Genomic DNA, 26,865 nt, shown 5'->3' with positions numbered 1-26,865 from the left:
CAATGTCAACTTGTTTTCATGGCTTCGGAGGTTTTTAACTGTCTTTAATATATTTAACATCTTTCAGTCAATGTGATTACATTTCAATTGAGTTTGGATAAAACATTTTATTTAAAAGGGCACTATGTAGAATCCTGACTCTAAACAATACCATGACTTGTCTCCCTGCTATTCCTTTACCAAATGAGAACCGAATATTAGGTAGTCCAGCATGATTCGTGGTGCGAATGATTGTAGTGCAAGTGTCAAGCCAGTATAATGAGATTACAAGTCAATGCAAACTGATTGATAGACAGAACGGCAAGTAAGTTGGGGAATTTATCAGGCACTCTGATCAGTTTAGTAAGAAAATATTATTTGAAACATTACCTAAAAACATTAACTGTGTACTGGTTGTCTTTGCTTACATATCTTACATATTGCCTTTGTTAACATATTTTGGTAATCAGTTATGGATTAAGATCTATGTTGCATGGATTACCAACTGTTGTTATTAACAGAGCTAGAATGTAGACACATTTCTGGTGATTCTACTTAATGCTTTCTGGATTTATTGTACTAAAAACACAACGCTTAAAATGTTTTATTTGGTAGTAACAGCAATCCTGCATACTAATGTTGAAAGTGCAGTTGCATTTCTTTAAGATGGCATTATTGGCAGCAATCCTACCATCCACCACAAAGCAGGCTCTCTGACCCTGGGAAACCACTTGGCATCCAGGCCTTGCATGTTATTTAGAGACATTTCTCATGTGGACTGACTTGACCTTATCCGTATTATAGTCAATACGTCATTTCAATCAACAACAAAAAGAATCCCACAGTTTTGTCCCAGAATAGTCGTATCCTCCTAAAACAGAAATGTGTTTTTATCCAGATAAACATTTGATTTTATATTTTAATGACTGGTATTTGCACACTTCTCTTCCACCATAGAAATGCAACTTCTTCCCTTCATTACATTTAAATGGAATGACAATGTCCATATATGGTGGTAGTTTTTATTTCCTTAGTATTTGAGTATATGTATATTTGACATTACTTTCATGGCAGATACATTTCACCAAATATAACAGAAATCAATTATTTAATTATTTAATTTCCACTTTGCAATTATACAGTTCCAATAAACAGATAAGCAATTTCTTAGAGAGAAAGTTGATATTAATACAATGAGTAGTTTACAACATGATGCTAGGATCTCAGTTGCTGGGTAGGTAATATAATATCTTATAAATGGCCAATTGTATAATTGTTCATTTAGTATGAAGAAAAATCTAAACTCAACATTTAGGTTGTTGGTCCCATGTTTGATGAGCTGAAATGAATGATCTTACAAAAAATACATTTGAACAAAAAGCTTTTTGCTTTCATACATCTTAGTGAGCTTTTTTTCCCATTGAAAAGATCATCCAACAGGTGTGGCATATAAAAAGAATAAACAGCATGATCACTGTATAGTTGCCTCTTGTACTGGGGACAGTAAAAGGCCACGTGTTTTGTATTTTATTGCTATCAAATTGGATGGAGAGGGACCATCATACGGGCTGGAAGATGTTTTGATCAGGGGGTGTTGGTGCTGGCTTAGCACAGGGTGGTACTGAACAGTGATTGGCTGTCATAGTCAAGCGCATCACACTCCTGGGCGGATGTTTGAAAAGTGTGTCCTGCCCCATGTGTTTAGGGCCTTTACATACATGTCCCAGTTGCTCAATTGCTTGCCTACCCACCAGAAAGCCACTGAATGTGTTTGGGATGCTCTAGAAGGATGTTTAGGATGGCATGGACCATTTCTTGTCAATATCCTGCAACTTGGAGCAGCCATTTAAGAGGAATGAGACAACATTGTATAGGCCATAATCAACATACTGATCAATGCTATACAAAGAAGTCTCACCTGATACTGACTTGTTTTCTGATCTTTTGCATAGTTGTTTGTTCAGGGAACATAATAGATGTGTAGCGAGAGAAACAAATATACGTTGTTTTGTAAGGCAGTCTTAGTTGCCGTTAAGCACTCAGAGATGACGCTGATGGTCCATGATAAGTCCTTAGTTATGTGGATGTAGATTGCTAGGATCCAGAGATCCTAGGATCCAGAGATCCTAGGATCCAGAGATCCTAGCAACCTGACTTTAATAGGTGACAAGACTGTCAAAGTACTTAATGATGACAGGTGTGTAACAGGTGGATGGATTATATTTGGCAAAGGAGAAATGCTAACTATCAGGGATAGGCTATAAAAAAAAAATTGTATGCTCTAGACTGGCTTTTGGTGAAAGCTCGAATCCGCTTCAAGCCTATGGTTTGCGCCTACGGATCAACAAGCGGAGCTTCTCCCTACCTTTAGGCAATGCTCAAACCCTACATCCCTACCCAGGCTTTTCGTTCAGCATCCTCTGGGCTCTTGGCTGTTCCACCCCCGTGGGGCCATTCAAGATCCATTTTGTCAAACCTCTATCCTGGCACCTCATAGGTGGAACCAACTTCCCTTGAAGCCTAGGATAGCAGAGTCTCTACCTGTCTTCAAAAAGCAGTATATAGTTCCCCAGAAACCACGTTTGTTCTCTTTTGTTATCTTTGTCTTATGTTTATTATTAAATATGAAATGGGTAAGCTTGTGTCTATGAAACATCTCTGGAGTCTTTTATTTCAGCTCATGAAACTGATGCTCTATGAAAACCCCTAAATATTGAGAAATATTCCTCAATCCTCTGGGAGCTAAATTGACTGACTGATGGGAATCTAAAATGAGATTGCGTTTCTCAAATTTGCTGGTGTAGGATGATGTTTCACTGTCTCTGTTTTGCTGAAAAGACAAGATTCATTAAAATTGCTTAAAAAACACCCTGAATCATGGGATAAATGAAGTGTAAAGTTCCAGTATATAACATTGTCCGCTCATGAAATGCACATTTGAATGGGCTATATTACACCTGGTCTGATTAAGGTTGTTTGAGTTAGATGAAGAAAATGGCAAGTCATGGCCAACAGGTGACAAATCTAAGGAAAAACCTTAATAAATGAGGGAAGCTTCCATACAGGTGTAATGCATGATACAATAAAGCATCCTGTCATGCTCTGTGGCATATATGAAAATGCTGACCTCGATTTAGAATTAGGCTTGCAAGAAGAAAGGATCTAAGTAACATTAACTTTATTGGGTCAGGATGACAATGCCCCCTTCCACACAACATAAGGAGTCAATGAATGGTTTGATGAGTCTGAAAATGATTTACATTACATTACATACCCAACAAGGGTCATTCAATATTTAAAAGCACTTTTATGGCTTGCAAACCAATAATATAGTTACAAAAATTACTTTTATAATGTTTCCCAATTGCATTTTAACTTCAGAAAATTCTTGATCTTATTGTAATTTCCTAAGTGAAATATGCCTGAGGTCCCAAAAGTGAGTCTGTAGATGGTCTTCAGATTATCTACTGACTATCAGTAACATTTTCACTATCTACTAACCTTAACCCTTTCCCTAAACCTTCTTGTAAACTTAACCCTAAGCCTTAAGCAATTGCTTATCAACAGAGACTTTGTTGATTACTATCTATAGATTATCTACAGAGGGAATTTGTGACTCAAAATTAAGTGTTACCCACCCAAGCAATGGTCAGTTGTCAGTGCTGTTTAATTACTGTAGATGTTTTCTAGCCATGTGGTAAATGTTGGGAATTATAGAACTATAACCATTATACACTCACCTAAAGGATTATTAGGAACACCTGTTCATTTTCTCATTATTGCAATTATCTAATCAACCAATCACATGGCAGTTGCTTCAATGCATTTAGGGGTGTGGTCCTGGTCAAGACAATCTCCTGAACTCCAAACTGAATGTCAGAATGTGAAAGAAAGGTGATTTAAGCAATTTTGAGCATGGCATGGTTGTTGGTGCCAGATGGGCCGGTCTGAGTATTTCACAATCTGCTCAGTTACTGGGATTTTCATGCACAACCATTTCTAGGGTTTACAAAGAATGGTGTGAAAAAGGAAAAACATCCAGTATGGGGCAGTCCTGTGGGCTAAAATGCCTTGTTGATGCTAGAGGTCAGAGGAGAATGGGCCGACTTATTCAAGCTGATAGAAGAGCAACTTTGACTGAAATAACCACTGGTTACAACCGAGGTAGGCAGCAAAGCATTTGTGAAGCCACAACACGCACAACCTTGAGGCGGATGGGCTACAACAGCAGAAGACCCAACCGGGTATCACTCATCTCCACTACAAATTGGAAAAAGAGGCTACAATTTGCACAAGCTCACCAACATTGGACAGTTGAAGACTGGAAGAATGTTGCCTGGTCTGAGGAGTCTTGATTTCTGTTGAGACATTCAGATGGTAGAGTCAGAATTTGGCGTAAACAGAATGAGAACATGGATCCATCATGCCTTGTTACCACTGTGCAGGCTGGTGGTGGTGGTGTAATGGTGTGGGGGATGTTTTCTTGGCACACTTTAGGCCCCTTAGTGTCAATTGGGCATCGTTTAAATGCCACAGCCTACCTGAGCATTGTTTCTGACCATGTCCATCCCTTTATGACCACCATGTACCCATCCTCTGATGGCTACTTCCAGCAGGATAACGCACCATGTCACAAAGCTCAAATCATTTCAAATTGGTTTCTTGAACATGACAATGAGTTCACTGAATTGAAATGGCCCCCACAGTCACCAGATCTCAACCCAATAGAGCATCTTTGGGATGTGGTGGAACGGGAGCTTCGTGACCTGGATGTGCATCCAACAAATCTCCATCAACTGCAAGATGCTATCCTATCAATATGGGCCAACATTTCTAAAGAATGCTTTCAGCACCTTGTAGATTCAATGCCACGTTGAATTAAGGCAGTTCTGAAGGCGAAAGGGGGTCATTAGTATGGTGTTCCTAATAATCCTTTAGGTGAGTATATATGTCCCATTAGGACATTTATGAGTGCACCAGCAGTGCCATCTCCATTTTGAAGTAATAATTGTATTCTCAGGTATGTTAGGGCAGGAACAGATCTAAATCATGCAGGGCAGGGGGACACCTGAAAGTCTCTAAGAGTGAATTAAATGCAAGCCCATTAAATCAGAGGAGAGTAATATATAAAACAGCTATATTCAGTGGATTTCCATATTATTTTTTTTGCTTACTGTTTAAATGTCATTTTAATCATACAAAATCTACTTAATTTCAAACTATTAGCATGCTGGCTAGGCTGTCAGTGACTTTTTGCATGTGTGGTTTGATGACGATTGTAAAAGTATTTGCTATTTCAAATCAAACAAAATCATAGTGTCCTACCGGATGATGACCCAGAGAGGGTGCTGCTCATTCAGCTATTCTATTAGGCAGTGGCCATATGTTCAAGCAACACGTGTTTGGCCTAAAATCTCCTATGAAACTGGAGAATAAAATCATTAAATTCCACCAACAGTTCGATGGTCTGTTTCAAGTTGAGTTGGGTAAATCTATTATGGCATTGTATAGGATAAATGAAAAAACTATTTCATATAGCCTAACCATCTCCACTATTACGCCCAGTGACTAGTCTAAAGTCCAGACAATAGCCTAAAGGGTTAACGCCTGTAATTGGATGAATGGATGTGGCTCCGGCTCGCCACAGCATCTGATTACAGCGGTAGAGCTTTTCAGAACAACCAGGAGGGTTGCTTTTGGGTATCGTAACCTGGTCGTCAGATAGCACACGTTTAGTGACTTGTAATACTGTTTGACAAAAGCAGATTTGACCAATACTGGCGATGCTGGACTTTTATTTAATGTGGCAGGACATCGAATTATTTTAATTTCGTTGCAATGGCAGAGCGGTATCTACGACCGCTTTCGTTGTCTTCGGGAACGTTTAGAAACGAATTTGTTCATGCACTTTCGGACATGAAGAGATAACACGGTTTTGGCATCTCTCTCCTGTTTGTTTATTAAAGGATTGCTCTGGGGACTTTTTTCTCCGGAATTGATAACTAACTGTAGGCTCCTGAAGTACGGATTGAAGAAGCCTTTGAAAGCAGCAACAGGTAATTTCTCTAACTGTTCAGAAACGATGTAGACACGGCACAGTTCTCTTATTTTCACTAAATTGTTACATTGTCGTGTAAACTATCAAAAGTCTGTGACTAGGCTACGTTGTGTCGATATGACCTAGATATCAACCATGGTAAGCTAGGCGTAGTATGGTGATTTATGTAGATGAGTGATTATCTCTTGGTTGACCTACATAATTAAATTGTCTGGATTAAATGTACTTCAGTACTGTTTGTAATATATCATAAGGCTACACTCGTCTTCAGTAGACAGCATAATGCTAACCGATAGCAGGCTACGTTGGCGAACGTTCAGGACTTCGGCATAAAATCTGGAAAACTGTTGAAATTGAGACAACGTTGTTGGCCTCTCAAACACCAGCTTTCTTTTCTGTCCATCTTTTTCAATAGATTACCAAAATGCTTTTTTTTTTGCAATCCTTTAAACAGACTTTTATGCAGACCATCTTACGGAAACAATTAGGGTTGACAGTGTTACTCCTGGTCACTGCAAGCAAGGGGATTTGATCTAGCAAACCTTTGGTTACTAGTTACATGATGTAAACATTGTTGAGTAGAACACATTTCTTATTTCAATCAATAAATCCTACAAACTGCACAAGAGTGTCAAACATTTTAGGACAGATGTGGGCATTTATGGAAACAACTCCTCGTCCACACAGTGAGTCTCTCTGTGACTACTGAGCTGTACGTTTCTGGCTGCTTTAACCTTGATATATTCAGGCCTGAAATCTGAAGGCCATGTACTGTCAGTCGGTAAACATTACCAATACACCCGAATATTAGTATTGCAGGCTTGCACTTATGACAGAGTTGTAATATTAGGGACTGTTATTTGAGTAGCTTGTCAGCAATGGCCTTCTCCATGTAGTGGTCAAATGAGATGCCCACTTCCCCAGAATAACATTAGGCATATGTCGTACATTGGAGAACACAAAATGAATTACACCAAACCAACTTTTTCTTTCACAAGGATGGTTATGCATGTGTGCCGTTGATGAGACTAGTGTCTGCTTCACCTAACTGGCCATTAGATTGACACACCGGAAATGTCTGTTCCTTGTATACACAGCAACCATTCACAATATGTGCAGCCGATTGCTTCACATTTTGCTCATGTAGGATACAAAATGGGTCATGGTTGTCAGGGTTCCAGAGTGCTACAGTAGGTTGTATTTTGTTGGTGAAAGCTGTAACCTCGTCTCAATCATAAAGATCAGAATGTCCACACTAGTAGCATCGTTCTGACCCATTGAATGGAGCAAAGAGTGCTCAGTACAGTCGGAACAATGAGTTTCCCCTGTAGCCTAAGGCCAGCCCGAGGAGTGTTGGACGCAGATGTTTTATTGAGGTGTTCAATTTCTCTGCTGTCATTGTGTTCATTGAATATAACCAACACCTAGAATGAGATCAACCCCACCCATCATCAAGTAGAATTCATAGAAAATTTGATTGTTCAAGGCCATTAAGCCAATTTATCTGCCTGATCCTAGTATGCTTTTACTAAGCTGGAAAATTGATACAGAATAACCTAGATTGTGGTTAGTCTGATGCTTGATGAGCTATAGTTGTTGATGTTTAGTAAACATGCTTGTTCTGTTTTTCATGTCTCCTACAATGTAGTGCAATCTTTATTTTTGCAACTGTTTCTCATGGGACACTCAGATGTTCTCTGAACTGGTTTGAGAAACACTGACCTGTGGTTGTTACAAAAAGTAAATGTATGACCACTCACCTGTCCTGCAATGTCATTGTATAACAGGCTGTTTTTCTATATAACCTTTTGTGGCCTTATACTTGTTGCCAAGCTTTTAGTTGCTATAATAACCCTTTCTGCTTTTTTTTTATTTAGCCTGGAAAGCTGACAGAGAATATGTATCCATCTCATGAGAACTGACTAATGTGGTTGAGAAATTAGAGATTTAGTCTGCAAGTTGCTAGTTGTCTAAAACAAGGCTGAGTTGTCCTTTGGGGTTGTTTTGTGTAAGCAAGTTCTACTGAATTTGGTCTGTCCATTTATAGTTGCCATTGCTTTTCACTTCTTCCTATGTTCGTTTCAAAGATGACTGTAAACTGAATATTCAAAAGTTCATGTATATGTTTAACTGCTGTCCTTGGTTGATAAAGCATTGTGATTAACCTGGTTTCTTTGTACATAGTTGTTGTTGCACATTAGTGTCAGAGGCTTTAGCACAGATTATTTTTTTATTTGTTTGTGGTAACTATTGAATATTGGTTGTGGAACAAACATATCTTTGTTTTGCCTGCACTGGGATTTGAGGGTCACTTTGCCCTCCAGGGTTAGGGAACATGGAGCTGAGGCTGAACAGTGGATCCTTTTACTGGGGTAAATGCTCCATGAAACATTTGCAGCCCATTGGGCTTGGTTTTCTGGATGTCTCAGTAATGTTGAATGAATTCCAACAGGTGGCATTTAAGTTCTGGGTGGTGTTGACATGCCATAATGCCCCAATATCCATGGCGTACAGTTGTGTTCAAAAGTTGGCATACCCTTGGAGAATTGGTAATATGTACCATTTGTAAAGAAAACATGAGTGAACAGGCAAAACACGTATTTTATTTCTTATGGGATTCACATTCAACTGTATATAGCTGCCCATTCATCTTGGCAAAATGCTTCCAGGTCATGCAAAGTCTTTGGTCGTCTTGAATGAACTGCATGTTTGAATATCTCCCCATAGTGGCTTGATGATATTAAAATTGCTGTTAATTTACATTATGTACAGTTGTGCTCTATTATTTGCATACCCTTGGAGAATCGGTAATATATTTACCATTTGTAAATAAACATGAGTGAGCAGGCAAAACACGTCTTATTTCTTATGGGATTCACATTCAACTGTAGGTCATAAGAGTGGCACAATCCTAAAACAAAACATGTCAACAAAGAAAAAAAAATTAACTGACCCCTGTTTAAAATCTGCATACACTTAGTTCTTAATACTGTGTATTGCCCCCTTTAGCATCAATGACAGCGTGCAGTCTTTTGTAATAGTTGTCTATGAGGCCCCAAATTCTTGCAAATGCTAGAGCTGCCCATTTGTCTTGCATGAACTGCACGTTTGAGATCTCCCCAGAATGGCTCGATGTAATTAAGGTCAGGAGACTGTGATGGCACTCCAGAACCTTCACCTTTCTCTGCTGTAACCACTGAAGGGTTGGCCTTGTACTTAGGGTCCTTGTCAAGCTGGAAAGTCCAAGAACATCCCATGCACAGCTTTTGAGCAGAAGAATGCAAATTGTCTTCCAGTATTTTCTGATAACATGCTGCATTCATCTTGCCATCAATTTTCACAAGATTCCCTGTGCCTTTAGACCCCCCCCCCCCACATCAGTGAGCCACCATACTTCACAGTGGCGATGGTATTCTGTTCACTATAGGCCTTGTTTACCCCTCTCTAAATATTGCACTTATGCTTGTGCCCATAAAGCTCTCTTTTGGTCTTGTCACTCCAAATTACAGTGTGCCAGAAGCTGTGAGGCGTGTCAAGGTGTTGTCTGGCATATTGTAACCAGGCTTTTTTGTGGCATTAGTGCAGTAAAGTCTTCTTTCTGACAACTCGACCATGCAGCTAATTTTTGTTCAGAGAAAAACCTTTGTATCCCGAACAATTCCTCTGGCACTTTTGGCTGAAATCTTTCTTGGTCTACCTGACCTTAGCTTGGTATCAAAAGATCCCCAAAATTTCCACTCCTTAATAAGTGGTTGAACAGCACTGACTGGCATTTGCAAGGCTTTGGATATCTTTTTCTATAATTTTCCATCTTTATAAAGTTCCATTACCTTGTTACGCAGGTCTTTTGACAGTTCTTTCCTGCTCCCCATGGCTCAGTGTCTAGACTGCTCATTGCATCCACGTAAGAGCTAACAAACTCATTGACTGTTTTTACACACACACTAATTGAAATTTTTAAAAAGCCACAGGTGTGGGATATTCATCTTTAATTGCCATTTTTACCTGTGTGTGTCACCTTGTGTGTCTGTAACAAGGCCAAACTTTTGATCAGGGCAAATTGGGTGATTTCTGTTATCATTGTGATTTAAAAAGGAGCCAATTAACTGTGTAATAATAAATGGCTTTGTATGATCACTATCCTTAAATAAAAGCTTTTTTTGCATGATCAGTCATATTTTCAACATAAATGCCAACAGGGTATGAAAACTTACTTAACTGTATATTATTGCTATATTTTTACTTTATATATTTCATAATTCTTACTACGTAGATGTCGGGTGCCATGTCACAAGAATTTCATTGTTCAGAATGACGCTGTGTTATTCGGTGCATAAACTTTTGTATCCCATTTTCTTAGAGACTGGCACCGGGTGTACAAAACAACCAGACCAAAATAAACAAGAGAATCGGGAAGACACCGAACCTAGTGATCATGAATACACTGACAATAAGAACGATTTGACTTCATATAAAATAACTCCCCAATAATAAATGAACTCTGGCGAGCTACTGGTGCACAAGTTTCTGACTAAACTGTCAGAAACAGACTGCATGAGGGAGAATCCCCCAGGATACCATCTGCTGTCTCATCAGGAGCATGCCCATACATTGTCGGGAGTGCATACAGGCACTTGGGGGCCATATGGTCCTACTCGGACTCGAACCCATGTCCTCAGGGTGGGAGTCAGGCTCTCTAGCAAAAAGGCTAAAACCCATGGGCCCTAGCGTGTCGCTACAGCACCTCTCATATCAAAATACAAAATGTTATGCAAAATTAATCGCAAAACAATTGCATATGTTTACTTCACACTTTTGAGTGCCCTGTATGTATTAAGCAAACCTTTCAAATACAGTGACCCCATTCTCACACCGTTACCAAACCCTGCCATCAGCAGAAGATTGTCTTATCAACTGTTCCATACTATCACAGGTTCGATGTTTAATGTGGACCCCATGACAAGTAGCATGTGCAATAGCTAATGGTGATCATTAAAAAAACTAAAGAAAATACCAAGAGTTGAGCAAAGTGACTCATCCAGCTGGTCCTGGCACTGATTTCACAAATCTTTTCTACGAACACCCTGAAGCCACAAAACTAAAACATCCTATCAGAATAAACTAAGTTACAAGAGTCTAAACAAAACCACAATAACTATTGAGACAAAAAGAAACTGACAAAACCTTAAATACCCACCCCACTGCAGCAACTGGGGCAGAGCTGCATTTCCTGGTAAAATGTTAACACAAAACAAATGTAATTGCTCCAAATTTTGAGACCTATTCAAGCTTTCAAAAACGTATATGATGAAAGTATGCTACCCATCCTTTGGGGATGGTGTGGGTGGTGCAAAGAAAGTTGCTGCCTGCCACAAAATGAGGGCCATTTTGTGGCAGGTCTAACGGACCAAAACATTTCTATGCCCTTGATTGCTGTTCTATAGATGTTCCTGTTAATCTTGATTAGTACTAAAATATCATTTTAGGATGTTTTATTTAAGCCATTTAAGCCACGACGGGGTGTGGTATATGGCCAAATATGCTACCATAGCTTGAGCTGTTATTAGGCACAATGCATTGCCAAATACAGCGTTTAGCTGTGGGATATTGGAAAAACTCCAGAAATGTTATACACTGCAATTAGAAAAGTAAACCCATGGCATATGTAAACAATATATCAGAGGGGTATACTATGAATTGAGCTAACTGGCTTATCGAGGTAATTTCAGGAGTAACTTAGTGGAGTCGGGTGTAACTTCTCGATTAACCTGTACTACAAAAGGTGAATACGTTCTACCCGAGGTATGCTGTCATGGCAATTTACACTGCATCTCTCAACTGCTCAGAGCAGGTTATCTTCATGGGTAACTCAGTATTACCTAACATAAGCACCGCCCTTCCGCCCACAAAAAGTCCAGCACTTTTGGAAGACTCAATCGACATTGCCGCACGGTTTGTGAGAGGCCCACACCACAGGGCAAGGTTTATTATAGACAGTGTAACTCCTCTACTTTACCCCGATGATGTTTTCTAATGAAAATATTGATTCTCATCTGACGGAATAGAATTTGATACGCTGCAGATTTTGCAGGTTTTCCCACTTACAAAGCATGTAGAAGTCTGTCATTTTTATCATAGGTACACTTCAATTGTGAGTGACGGAATCAAAAACAAAAATCCAGAAAATCACATATATATGATTTTTAGATAATTAATTTGCCTTTTATTGCATGACCTAAGTATTTGATACATCCGAAAAGCCTAACTTAATATTTGGTTAATTATAAAAAAAATCATACAATGTGATTTTCTGGATTTTTGTTTTAGATTCCGTCTCTCACAGTTGTACAAGTGTACCTATGATAAAAATTACAGACCTCAACATGCTTTGTAAGTAGGAAACACTGCTGGTTTTGCAGGTTATCAAATACTATCAAATAATTCTCCCCACTGTATCTAATGCCACTCGCCGAAGTAATGCCCTCACCATTGAAGAACAGAATACCATCCCCACTGTGAAGCATGGTGGTTACTCACTGATGTTTTGTGGGTGTGTGAGTTTCAAAGGCACAGGGAATCTGGTGAAAATTGATGGCAAGATGAATCCAGCATGTTATCAGAAATTTGCGTTCTTCTGCACCAAACCTGCGCATGGGATGCTCTTGGACTTTACAGCTTGACAATGATCCTAAGCACAAGGGCAAATGGTACATTCAAAATAATATTCTAATGTACATTAAATGTACATTTGAAAAACATAATTTGGATTTTTCATGTGTGTTCAATAAGATCATAGATCAGTGTGTTGGTTGAGGAGCCTTGTGGCCTGAGGGGAGGAGACTGTTTGTGAGTCTAGACGTGCGTGCCCCGATGCTCCGGTAGCGCCTTCCAGACAGAGGTAGCGTGAACAGCCTGGGTGGCTGTGATCTTTGATGATGATCCGTGCTTGTCTCAGGCATTGTGTTTGGTAGATGCCTTGCATTGAGGGGAGGTGGCAGCCAATGATGAGCTCCGCAGACTTCACCCTATGGAGGGACTGCCGTGCTAGGCAGTAATGCAGCCTGAGAGGAAGTTCTTAGCAGTTCACCTGTAGAAGTTGGTGCGAGTTTTTACAGACATGCCAAACTTCAGTCTCCTTAAGACGTGTAGTAGTTTTTGGGCAGTTTTCACTGCTTGCCTGGACCAAGTGAAGTCAACACACAGAGGAACTTGCTGTTGGAGACTCCACTTCAGCTCCATTGATTTGTATGGGGGCATGACACCCCCCCCCCCCCCCACTGCCGCTTCCTGAAGTCCACGATCATCTCCTTATTAGTCTTGCAGACATTGAGAAAAAGGTTGTTGTCCTGGCACCATGTAGCCAGGTTCTTTACCTCCTCTCTGTAAGTGGTCTCATCATCGTTTGAGACCCAGGATGGCTGTGTTGTCTGCAAACTTAAGGATGACATTGGAACTGTGTGTGGCCATGCGGTAATGCATGAATAGGGAGTACAGGAGGGGACTGAGTACACAGCCCTGGAGGGCTCCAGTGCTCAGGGTCAGGGCAGAGGAGGTGCGGTTGCCCATTCTCACCACCTGGGGTCTGCCCGTAAGGAAGTCCAGGATCCAATTGCAAAGGATGGTGTTGAGTCCCAGGGTCCTGAACTTAGGAACAAGATTTACACGCACAATAGTGTTGAATGCAGAGCTGTAGTCCACGAACAGCATCCTCATGTATGTGTTGCTTTTTTCCAGGTAGGGGAGGGCGGTGTGTATCGTTGGGGCAATTGCATTGTCCGTAGGTCTAAAAGCTCTCCACACGTCAGCTGTGGTTTGGGACAGAGTGTAGTGGTCCTGGCCCTCTTTAAGCCTCCCTGGAGGAATTACGTCAGCCGTGATTAGGGACAGAGTGTAGTGGTCCTGGCCCTCTTTAAGCCTCACTGGGGGAATTACGTCAGCCGTGGTTAGGGACAGAGTGTAGTGGTCCTGGCCCTCTTTAAGCCTCACTGGAGGAATTACGTCAGCCGTGGTTGGGGACAGAGTTCAGCTGTCCTTCACTCTCAATATAGGGCGTCACATTTTCAGAAAAGCAAGCAGTTCGACAATTTCACTCGCACATGCAAATAAAGATGTGTGTTCCTTGTAACCTCTTAGCTAAAATGCTGTTTCATACTACCCTGCACCACTGAAATAGCACGTTTTTTATTCTAATGTAATTGAATCACTGAAATGGATTGCCATTTCGAAGCTCTCACCCCAAAAGTTTGGAGACCCCTTGAAAAACCCTTAATGTCACCACTAGAGCCAATTAAACCTCTACCTAAATTATTACATTTATTACAACTGAATGTATTCGCATCTGCATAAATTAGTTTACTTAGGAGCATGTGTTCCTCATTGAAAATACTATAAAAATTCAATACCAAATGTAAATGCATTGTTTCTGCTATTTCCCATGTACAGTGTATGCTACATGGCGGAGGTTACACATTTCTACTTTTTCTACATTGCTTTTTGTTTTTATAATTCTTAGTCAATATTGGCTTTATTCTGTTTTTTCTTCAGAATGTAGGAGAACTCTGAAATAAGTGATTATTTTCTTCCATATTGTTCAGTTCAGTGTCACATTATATACATTTTAGCTATGTTTAATTATGATTGAAGAACAGGATGCATCTTAGCTCAATTTGAAGTGTCTTTGCAAAGGGTCTGAATCCTTTATAGATATCTGTTCATTTTCAGTGAATTGTCACACATTTAGTAAAAACATTTTTTGTCATTAAGGAGTATGGTGTGTAGATTGATGGCAAAAAATGTATGTAATAAATTATAAATGAAGTCTATAACACCACAGAATGTGGAAAAAGTAAAGGGTTTTGAATACTGTGCACCACTGGCCTCTCCAGATCGATTTGTCAGCCTCAGACTGCTTATGTAATTAGGCCATGTCTCATTAAAGTAATCCATGAATGTAGTTGTCAGTGACTGACATGACAGGTCACTGCTTCACTTTAAAATGTATGTCAAACAAAAACCAACGACTGCACATGGAACCATAGTCTATGCACAGGGACTTGGACAATGTCCACTAAAATGTAATGAAGGAAACAGTAATGTAATAATGTTGCAGATCTGTTTAGTAGCAAAAAGTGTAGTAACAAATAGCACAAACAATGCCAACGTTTTTCTTTTTACCAAACTTTGCATTCTTACCGTTCAGGTAAATCTGTTTTTGCTAGATTTTCAGTGTTAACAGTGTATAGAGTTGTGTGGTATAAACCCTGTCTGTGTAAGCCCTGTAGTATTCGAATAGGAAATCCAGTTCTAGTTTCAGTTCTAGTAAATTGCCATTTTGCTCCAGTTGTTAGAGCATGATTCATGATTCATGTTCGAACCTGAGATGGCAATGGAATGTGTAACATGCTTTCATTTGGATTCTATTTTTTTTTTACTTTAGGGGTCAAGGGTTTTGAGCGAGAAATAATCTTGTGTGATTTTCTGAGGGAATGTGTAACATGTTTAAAGGCATGACTATTGAGTTTTTCTAGTGTTATGTGTGCTGACCATTTAACAATTATTTTAAGTAAAATCATTGGACTACGTTAATGAATTTGGTTCGAAGCAAGTCATTGTTTTTAAATATATTATCTCCAACAAAATGTAGCTGCTTACAGGTTTCTGCTAGACATATAACTTGTTTTATGAGGAGAAAACGGAACATTTGTTTATTTTATATATTGGACTCATAAATAATAAATGGGGAAAAAAAGTGCCGATATATTTAACCACACCTGTAAGCAGCCAAATTTCCAAAATTCAGTAACTTTCAAACAGATGCCTTCTATTATTTGACTCTTAGCAAGTTATTTTAGACTTGTGATGTGTTACAGGTTCTGACCTTTCATAGTTGGAGGGTCTCCTCCAAGACCATTAGACTGCATTGTTTTCCATCCATTGCTGGATTTCCATGGCTTCTAATATGCGTGGCATTTCGCCTTCCTATTCAGAATCTGTCACCTTGTGGAGCCAAGACATATAATAAGCATGTAATGGTCAGCCCCACTCATTCTCTGATGATGAGCGGTTCTCCCCACTGTTGAGTTCCACTGCTCAGTCCTGTCATATTTAGTGGGTTTTCATACGCTGTTTCTTTCCTCCAGGGACACAGAGAAAGCCAAGTTCCTGGACAGGGACATCTTGGACCTCATCCCATCTTTTTTAATTTCATCTTGGGTAAGTCCTGCAGCTTGTTGCATGATTGAGTTTGCGATTTTCATTTTGTTGCCTTACATGCTTGGTTTTGGTTTGATTACATTTTTTGACTATAGTTGAAGTCCATTGTTTCTACAATTGACTTGCATGTGTTATGGGTAGTTACAACAGATTCCTGAACTAAACCTGTTTTCAAAAATGAATTGTCACATCTGCACCCCATGTGACTTTCCCCTTCACACGTTAAAGAGAGACTGTTAAATGCCATTGCCCCAAGCAGCAGCATTGCAGATACTGAGATGAGCGAGATGCAAGATTTTCTTCTCACACACTTGCGTGTATCTGTGCATGTGCATGGTTTCGCTTCCACACTGATACAGCGGATCACAAAAGGATTCAACACTTTTAGTTGTTATGCAAATGGAGTGCCTTACAGTAAGTGTAAGGCGCTCCATGAACCTAATGCATTATGAGGCACCAGCAGACTAGGTTTGATTTGAAGGTGACCCTCTTAGCCTTCTCCTTAACTTGAAAATCATGAAGAAGTGGCAGCAGTACTGTTTGCCATCTTACCAACAACAATTTGAAAGAATGTCCTAATTGATCTAAGGTGAATATTATTTCTTAAGTTTTTGTGGAGGATGATTGCCGCTACAATGTCTAACTACAATGTTTCAGGCTGTATCTCTCAAATGAAAAAAGTCTGGACTTCTGTTGGATGACAGCAAACACAAAGAATCATCTCCATAGTTCTTACTCTTACTGAGTAATATTTTTGGTAGTATATTTGGCCAATATATAATATACCTACGGGGGTCCAAATAAAATGTTGCTTGCCTCAAGAAAGTGTACATGACAAACCAGAAAAATTTAAACTGAACACTAAAGCAAGTCACAGAATGTTGTCATAATAAACGCATGGACAGGTTTGTCTGGGAAGTGTACCGACCGCTTCAATATGCATTCCTCAGCTCTGACACGGCTGACAGCTAACAGTTCTGACAACACTTGAAAAGGTATTTTATATATCAGCTAGCCACATCTTTATAGTTTAGCAATTTGTCACTTGATGAAGTGTAACACACCGTTGGTTCATGCAAATAAAGTCTGAGCCGGGGAACGCAACCTCTCTCAGCTTGTCTTGGGGTGTTCCGTCTGACCTTATGAGAATCGGATGTTTCCCCTTACAGTGTCCTCTCTATTATATCGTCACCTCTGCCGTGATTGACACCAGAACGCCTGGCATCTTGATCCAATAATTATACTGTGTGAAGACTTTCTTGGCAAAACAGTTGTTATAGTACTGAATGAGTCATTATCCAGTAGGTTCTGTTTGCCCTTCATTTTATGAAATGTTTTGCGGTGCTCTAGTATTCCCTGTGTAAACATGTGGGCCTATTTCTATGTTGTAGCAACACTTGTATGCTTTGGTGTGTGAAACTCACAGGAATATGGGGCAGGTCAACCCTATAGTACATATCATGCATGTTGTAGAAGTCTCATGCAAAGAAATGATTTTGAGAGGATGGTATGCTTGCTCTTACGTTAAACTGCACTTTCAGTAAAAAAAAGAATGTCTGTCAGCTGGCGCATGCTGCTCGTATACATAAATTAGATTAATGACTACAAGTTTCCAGTGTGGTTTTAGGAGCTCCTGGCTCCTCCTTAATCTGACCCAATTTTGGTAGTAAATTAGAGCCAATGTTCATTCCCTTACTGTCGGCATGGATACCGTCCTCAAGAACAGATGGTTGTGGCACTGAACAAATATAGTTATATATTTATTTTAATGTAAGACATTTTGGGGAGTATTTTGACATTGAGACAGTCAAAATTGAGGTAAGGAATTCAAATAGTTGGGAGATGGGTTCAAAGTATGACTGTTTGACCACTCCCCTTTCTACCCTTCTAGGTTTTGTCATTTATTAATCCAGCTGGAAGGTGACATGGTTCTGTTTTTCTCTTGGCTTGTGTACGTGTTTGTATTGGTGCGTCCTAAGCAATGTAAACTGGTTCCACATGTTAAGAGTTGTGTTCTCAGAGCCACATCTAAGAGCAAGGGGGGGGGGGGAGGGAGGTGAAAGTGTATAATGGGTTCCAATTTCACTCTCTGCTGTTTGGACTTGACCAGCTAGCCCCAGAGAACTGGTTTCCAGCTCTGGTTCAGGAAGTCTGGTGCCGTCTTTGACCAGTAGCCAGCTTTTGACCTGCTATGTTCTGTCAACCATACCTGTTCACTATGGTGATTAAATCTCCCAGAGATTTTAAGACACGCTTCACTCTTGGATGATGGATGAACAGAGCACACTACCTAAACAATGTCAGTGAACGGTGGAATCTAAATATCCTGGGACACATTCAAGGCCTTCAGCACATGTTCTGTTGCCGTAGATCGTATCTGGACATTTTGCCTCTTACCTTACACGCATTGTGGCTGTGTGCCCATTTAAGTTTCACGGTTTTCCTTAATGTCCATTTTAAACCTTGTCCATTTCGAATGGATGTTTTCACAGGTTTTCTTGAATCTAAAAAGGGTCAGGCAAATATCTTTTGAAAAGACTTCACAAATATTCTATTTGGCTTTGGGTATGGTTCCAAAAAATTTGCATCACATAATATTACAGTATCAGCTATACACAAAAATCCCCAGATGCGTGTGGCGGGTGTATTCTTGCAGCCTGTCATGTTTACAGACGTTCTTCTGGACCATGAATTGTTTATACAGTAAGTGAGCGCTCTGCTTTCAGCAATGCTCTTAATCCTTGTGATTTCAGTGGCAATTGTTTAGTGATATCGGTGTGGCAAAGCCATCTGTTTCATTCCCCCCTCATTTTCAGGACATTGTATCATCCCTAGATTCCATATCATAGTGTTATTTCCTCCAGAGATTGGATTATTATGTGACATTCAATTTGATCTGGTCCCATAGGATCCACACAGTTACTGCAGGGGGGTCGACAATCATTTGTGATTAAAAAGGTTTGCCAAAAGGATCTGTTGAATAAATGTCGAGGGTATAGACTTTGAAACATTTGTTTTCACTGTCACGTTGTACTACTTGTATTCACCAATTTTTGAACTTGAATTGTAATGTAAGCATTAAAGCTACAGAGTTTTCTCTGCCTCTTGGCAAAATTTATGTTTTTCCAGGATATTATCTTTTAAAGCTGCAACAGCAAAAATCTCCACCCATGGCAATGTGTAGAACTGCAGGAAATTACGTTAAACTGCTAAATGTTTTCTCCATTGCCAGAAGGTCCAAGACTTAACTCATTCAGTCATGCATTGCCAAAGTCATAATGTAATTCCTTGTATGCTGTTTTTACCTCCCTCAAGTTGGGGTCTGATTAGACTCCCTGATGATTTTATCTCAAAAGGGGTCTCTGGCCCCAAAATGTTTGAGAACTACTGACCTAGAAACTCCAGCTGTGGACATTTCTTTCTCATGCCGTCAGCTGATCAATGAATGAAGATAAGTGGATGAGGACACTTAACCTTTACTGTACCTGTCTATAGGCCACTTGTTGTTTGCCCTTTTTTTTCAGGGGTTACACTAACTTACCCTGAGCCTTCAGTGACTGTGCAGCGCTGTATCCCGACACCTTACTACTTTTCTCCTGCTGAGATGGGTCAGAGATTTTTCAATTAGCAGGCCTTTGCGGATGCAAGCTTGTCGTGGAGGTTCCTGTTTTGGCGCATCAGTGGGAAATGCCTCTCCTGCTAGCATACCTTCCACTGCTGCCTGACAGCGGCTCCCAACCCCCTTCCATTCCTTTCCGGGAATATTGAATGTCCTAAAACCGTTCTGTCTTCATCTCAAGGAGTCCATCCATCACGTTTTGTTATTCCACTATAGTAGACTTCGCACAGAGTTATATTGCGCAGCCCCACTTCAACATAAACAGGCAGCCCCTCTCACTGACAGCTATGTCACGCTAACTTAGCCAGACTAACGTCTGGCAATACTCAACAAGAATGGGCCATTCAAAGGAAAACATGCTCCTAACATTTTTATAATATAATCCATCTTTGTCGATTCGTTATCTGTGTTCATTCTGAGAATGATGGCATAGCATATCTACATGTACGTTTGTTTGTGGCTAAATCCATTTGCAAGGTCTGTCACCATTGAGTCTCATTCTGTTTGATAGAGGGCAGCTGGTGTTTTCAGCAATGGAAACTCAAACTCCTTATAGCCTTGGTGATTGTTTTCCCAAATCCTCTGACTCCCTCCCCAAGTTGTTGTGTCTGTCAAAGGAAGCAGCTCGACCTTGGCACCACCAGCTCATACAATCAGGAACAGAACAGAGGGAAGCGGACGTAGAAGTGAGTGTGAACTCTGTACAGGGATCATTTAACATTGGTTTCACCTACAGTAGCTCATTAGAGACTCTATGAAGATAAAATGAACTTGTCAAAAAGAGTTAATACATTATTCATGATGAAATCCTATTAATTGTAGAATGCAAGTCCTTACCAGTATGAGTGTACCAGAGGTGGAGGGTGGGGGGGGGGGGGGGGGGGTGGCTTTGCTCTCAACATTGAATATCAGAGACATGGTAGGCATTAGATAAAAGACCTGCTGTTAATATGACTGAGTGTAGTTCTGCTGGTGGGTGGACCTGGATGACAGTGCCTCATTATCTTAAGTCACTCAGCCCAGCCACACCCAGCCTGGCTAAAACGAGTCTGTCTCTGCCTTGGCTCAATCCTCTCAGACGGAGACAGACACTCAGAGGTGAAACCTGCTCTGTTCTCCTCCACTCTGCTCATCTCTCAACCCTAAGAGATTACCGGCTTAAGCCTTCTGGGTGGACATTAGCTCATAGGCATTAGCTTTGCAAGAAGAAGCTGTGGAGCGATGCCAGGTGACTGGATATGTTGGCGTTTGCGTGTGGCAGGTTCGGAGGTCTTTTCTGCCCATTCAGTGCTCTGGAATCTACCTTAGGGTCGCTTGCCAAGTAGGGCGGCAATTTACTTGGCTCTTCTGATGACATGCTACCTGCTGCTGTCGCTTCTGGCGAATTTTCACTGTTCTGGTTAAATCTCACTCGCTCACTGAGACGTTTGAGTGCGTTGCGCACAATGCAGCCGTATCCAAGTCCGTAGACCAGGTGACAGTCTGACACGCTGTCCTCTCTTCAGTTTAACAGATAGCCGCCATCATTCCGTGCTGTAAAGGCGACCCCGAAATGTCTTCAAATGGAGACCTGCGAGACGCCGGGAGCTACGAAAGCTTCTGGGAGGTAAGCTCAACACCTACTACAGTTGCCAGCCCTTTGGATTGGAGCTGCCTGGGATTGAAGGAGGCCTACCACAGGACAGCCCTCTCTGGCAGTCAGCCAGGGTTTGCATGGAAGTTTCTTTTCATGAGAAATGCTACAGGGCAACATGCATAATGAATCCCTATAGATTTAACATTTCCAAGCCCCGGCTAATCAAGGTTTCTTACCCATTGCAGCCTCAGGCCTGCCTCAGCAAGTTATCACTTGTGCTAGTTCCTCACAGAGCAAGTGATAACAAATATTCACCTGTAAGCATTTCCCCATGCATTTTGCTATGTATATTTGGATTACATTTTTTTATTATTAAAATGTTTTTTAGAATTATTTCACTAATATAATTTTTAGTCTGGCTGTGCTTGAGAGGATGAAAACCAGAATACCATGGGTACATTATGACTGTCTGATCTACAAATACTGATGTTATTTATGATGCAATGTGATTTGTAGATCAGTCAGTTGGAAGTAATTTTTATCCTCTGTGACATGGCTTTAAATTGTCTACACAGCCCCACCCCCTTACTCAGCTGAACTGTCATTGGTCTGTTACAAATAAATCAGATGTGACATCATCCAGTTGGGGTACCATCCCACCAGAAATTCAAAAGCTCTAGCACTGAAGGGCATTGTCATAATTTTAGCTATGATGTTATTTCAAACTTATAAGAAATTTAATGGAAATATCTTAAAAATTGTTTCTAAATGTTATCATACAAATTTAGAGAAAAAAAATCTGACTGGATTGGGTCTTTAAAGTGTTCTATGGTTCTTTTTATTTCCCCCAGGCCTGTGGCATTTAACCAGCAAAAGTCGGATTTGTACAACCTATGTTGACAGGCTGTTAACTTGTGAATCATTGCAATTAAAGCTAATTTTAATTAATAAATGGCTGCAACATTTAACAGAATAAGCACAGAGAGCTCAGTTTAAGCCTGATATTTACTTTAACTCATGAACATCTGGACAATTCTGGTAAGGACATATGGTCTCTGCATTCAGAGGTCAGCTGTGGTTTATCACGTTTCCCTAGTTTGTTGCGTTTCCCAGACCACAAGTCCACGCCCACATTTCCACAACATTCCGACTGTATGGCAGATCCTTTCTTAAACAAGTATAACGTCTGCCTTTACATAGCCAGGCAACTACAAGCGGACAGTGAAGCGCATCGACGATGGACACAAGCTGTGCAACGAGCTGGTCAGCTGCTTCACTGAGCGGGCCAAGATTGAGAAGAGCTATTCCCAACAGCTGGGTGACTGGGCAAAGAAGTGGCGAGGCGTTGTGGAGAAAGGTGAGTAGGTTTGGTGGTGTAGGGACACCTTCACTCTGTAGGCTGCAACCCAGTAGGCCTCACACAAACCACCTTAAAACCCCTTCTCGTTAATCCGTGTCAGTGAGCAGTAAGCAAAACAGATTATAACAACCCTCCTGAAGCTGTTGTCCATTTACTTTTGGTAATTACTTCACTCATGAAATGTCTCCCAGCCAAAGGTCATTGGAATGAAATATGAGCGTGTGATTAAATTTCCCCTCTTCCCCTGAAGGACCTCAGTATGGGACCCTTGAGAAGGCGTGGCACGCCTTCATGAATGCCGCTGATCGGCTGAGCGAGATCCACATGGAGCTGAAGGAGCACCTTGCCGTGGAAGACAGCGAGAAGGTCCGTAACTGGCAGAAAGATGCCTTCCACAAGCAGATGATCGGAGGGTTCCGCGAGACAAAGGATGCTGATGAAGGATTCCGCAAGGCACAGAAACCCTGGGTCCGGAAATTGAAAGACGTAAGTCATTCTTGCCATTGCTTTTCTAACCAGTGTAAAAATCATCTCTGAATGACCAATAAGAGACTAGTATTATAAATTGCGGTAGCGTTGATTTCTTCATCTGGTTGATGAAGGTATGGGTTTGTTGATGATGATGGATGAATTCTTCCGTCCTAGGTGGAGTCATCGAAGAAGAGTTACCACCAAGCTCGTAAGGAGGAGAAGACAGCTTTGACTCGTGAGACCCATGCCAAGGCTGACCCCACCAAGTCACAGGAAGAAGTCCGTAAATTTACAGACCGTGTCGAGAAATGTACACAGGAAGCCGAAAAGGTACGGGAACCCCACTAAAACACATGGACAGTTAATGCAACTTTGGCTTTAGAGGCTTCTGATCTCCTTTGAGGGTAGTCCTTTATATGCTGTACTTGAACTGGAATCCTGAGCCTTTGAAACCGCTGTCAACCCACAAACACAAGTAGCCAAGCCCACCTCTTAAGCATTTCATATGTTATTTTCTACTTGCCTTAAAGGATCAGCCACAGCAACTGTCCAGTTTAGTGACTGTGTCTGTAGGAATGTTTCAGTGTAGTAACATGGACTGGCTTCAGTCGGTGTTGCCTGTCCTAACGTGTGACATTTTTGGGTAAGGTGGCAACTTCTGCTGGGCCTTTTAAGGAAATTTGGATGTGATCAGGCTTGTCACATGTCACTCTAGCCCTGAGGCAAACAGCAGGGAAAAAAAGGAGCTGTTGGGTTTTTGACTGGCTGGATCTGTGGAAGCCGGTATTTTTTGTCTCTTACATCATGTCTAAATGAAGTTGAATTAGTGACTTTCTCTGTCTACATTTTTAATAAATGAATCCTGAATGACAACTGGATTTATGGCTGTTTACTTGCTCACGGTCAATCTGTTGATTATACCCTATTGCAGCTCTCTTTGTCTTCCAAGGAAGTGTAGGCTTTTTCTCTCCGGTTACCAACCCGCCTAACAACATCAGCTACATTAAAGCCAAGTGCTTTCTGGCATTCTGAACCACAAAGAAATAGACAGAAACCGTCTGCACTCATTGAAATATCATGTTTCTTGACAACTACAATTGTTTCAAAAGCATAGGTTTCAAACGGACAAAGTCCAAAACTGAGGAATAAAATGTAAGAATATATATTTAGTCATGCCCAAAATACAAACTTGAAGAAACGTACAAACTATGCCTGAGGTTTGGACTTTGTCCTTACTTCGACAGTGTGTGGTCTCTATTACTAATCATACTGTAGAACATAGCATTTTTTAAATTTCCTTAATATGTTAAATGTTTTTGTTATCACAAATAATTGTTTCAGACAAATACGTGGTCCAGTGGTCTTGGCTGCTGGCTCTTTTGCACATGTACAGGTGAAGCATGGATTAGAGTCCAGGGCACTACTGTTTGAGCAAGAACCTTTGTCATGCCACACTTTTCCACTTTTCCAAAAAGTGCACCCTAGTTAGACCAGATTTGGGAATGCAATACCTTTTTACAATGACTGGGAGCAGTTCCGAGGTTATCATTGACAGAACGTCATTTTGTAAATGTCCCTGATATGTCTTTCAAGACTCTGTAGCCAAAATGTGTGTTCTGTCTGTGATTTAAACTCAAGGCGAAGGATCGCTATGAAAAGGCTTTGGAGGAGCTAAACCGCTGTAACCCGCGCTACATGGAGGATATGGAACAAGTGTTTGAGATCACCCAGGAGGCTGAGAAGAACCGGCTATGCTTCTTCAAGGAGATCCTGCTGGACATCCACAAACACCTAGATCTTTCCACCAGTGATGGGTAGGACTATAACACACCCTACTGACTAGTACATCCACTGGTGCGCTTAATTGGGAAATAGTCAAGGGAGGTCATCTTTTTCTTTCTGGGTGGTAATTATGGTTAATCGTTAACATATTTTTTGTTTAATGGATTTTGGAAATAAATTATTGCTTTCCTCTTCTCGTGAATTGGGCAGTTGACAATAATTAGTCACTGTTATATGGGCTGGGAGACATCAGTTATGTTTTTCCAGATTAATAGCTTTCACAACATTGGGAAATCAACACTGCATGGAATAGTGCAAATATTTCATAGAATGTTCCCATGTTTGTCTAACGGTATGTGTACTCAGGGAGCGAATGTTCAACTGCTGGTGTTGTCCATTAACTAACAGTCATTCATATCAGGCTCTTTTTTTTTGACGAGGATCAGTTGACCGTGGAAACCTTGTTGATTAGTTGGATTGGCCTTCTGCCTGAACAAATATTAGCTGGAATGCATCAGAATTCTTTCAGTTTGGTATTACCAGGCATTAAGATAAACCTGGCCGAGTAAAGTATATCAATGGGTTTGACTGGATGAAGTCCATTAATCCCACAACAAATAGAATCTGAAGTCACACATTCAAGCCAAATGCCAAATACGATGTTTCTGTTTAATTTCTGACCTTCTTTCAGGTCAGAAACAGATAATGTTTTAAAGTTCCTAGGGATGAAAGAACTGCTGTCCTGTACCCAAAATGTTCATGTTTCATTGTTATTCTTTTGATTCCACACACACGCGTGCTAATCATCTGGCTCACTGGCCATCTTACTGTGTATAATGTGACTCCAGTGACTAGTAGAGGAATTTGTCCCCTTAGATTCAAGGCCCTGTACCGCGACCTGGGCCAGACTATCACTGCAGCCAATGACAGCGAAGACCTGAGGTGGTGGAGGAACACCCACGGACCTGGCATGAGCATGAACTGGCCCCAGTTTGAGGTAAAACATATGAAAGGATGTCTCCTTTCCTGATTCTCAAATAGTACTTATTCAGATTGAGGCTACTTTATATACTTATTTGGTAAAGAATTGTCCCAGCAGTCGAAGCCGCTGCCTCCAGTGCACATAGACTGCTGCAGCCTGGCTTCATTTCTGGTCCACAGCCCTTCTGTTGTTCCCAATGTTGCTGTGAAATAAAGCAAAATAAATGCCTAACAATGTATCTTAAAAAAATATTTAGAAATTAGTTGTAGAGAAATCTCTTCAGAGTCCCCGCAGCCTCTGATAAGCCTTTGATAAAAGGTCTTAGCGATGCAGCCATAGTGAGCTCTTGGTTAACTGTTGATAAATTCCGAATGGGGATGACATTGAATGGGCCCTTGTGTGACATGTGGACCTGAGTGGGTTCTGGAATGCTGGAGTGCTCTGTCAGAGCCAAAGCCTTCTTTCCTCTGCTCGGAGCACTCCACACACAGACCTAAGTTTCCTATCGTAAGTCATTCCGCTAAATCTGCATCTCAAGGCACCACCCTTCACTACTGCACATGCAGGGGTTGTCAGTTGCCATATTTTTCTGTTGTGGGAATGCAGTGCTACTGTCTCATACTCTGAACAAAAAAAGTCCTGTTCATAAGAGCGGGAGTTAGTCGCCAGTGATCAGTAGAGCATGTTGATCTGGAAACCGGCATTGGTTTACACTTCCAGGCAAAACCACTGTGAGGCTTCTGGAGAGTGAGGCGTCTCTCCGCTGTCTCCTTAGGAATCTTTTGGCATTCCCACCGGTTTCCCCGGACACAGGGGCCCCTTTGTC

General features: G+C 40.9%; 1 protein-coding gene across 6 annotated transcripts in view; it reads left to right on the top strand.

Moving 5' to 3' along the window:
* Nucleotides 1–5,449: 5,449 nt before the first annotated feature.
* pacsin3 (protein kinase C and casein kinase substrate in neurons 3) overlaps nt 5,450–26,865 on the top strand; it is a 28,574-nt gene continuing 7,158 nt past the window's right edge. For 2 of the 6 annotated variants that reach the window (XM_010899366.4, XM_020056731.3), the window contains exons 1-8: nt 5,578–6,035; nt 16,177–16,249; nt 21,374–21,474; nt 22,645–22,801; nt 23,055–23,290; nt 23,450–23,605; nt 24,914–25,089; nt 25,934–26,054. In XM_010899366.4, coding sequence (XP_010897668.1) covers nt 21,421–21,474; nt 22,645–22,801; nt 23,055–23,290; nt 23,450–23,605; nt 24,914–25,089; nt 25,934–26,054 — 900 coding nt within the window. In that variant the 5' untranslated portion in view covers nt 5,578–6,035; nt 16,177–16,249; nt 21,374–21,420. Of the gene's footprint in view, nt 5,466–5,577; nt 6,036–16,176; nt 16,250–20,324; nt 20,555–20,942; nt 21,130–21,373; nt 21,475–22,644; nt 22,802–23,054; nt 23,291–23,449; nt 23,606–24,913; nt 25,090–25,933; nt 26,055–26,865 lie in introns of those variants that run through there. The other 4 variants (XM_010899367.4, XM_010899369.5, XM_010899370.3 and 1 more) reach the window with 4 other exon arrangements.

Source organism: Esox lucius, chromosome 2 (genome assembly GCF_011004845.1).
Source record: "Esox lucius isolate fEsoLuc1 chromosome 2, fEsoLuc1.pri, whole genome shotgun sequence".
Lineage (NCBI taxonomy): Eukaryota > Metazoa > Chordata > Actinopteri > Esociformes > Esocidae > Esox > Esox lucius.
Note: the sequence above shows the minus strand (reverse complement) of the source record. Positions and strands in the feature narration are given on the sequence as shown.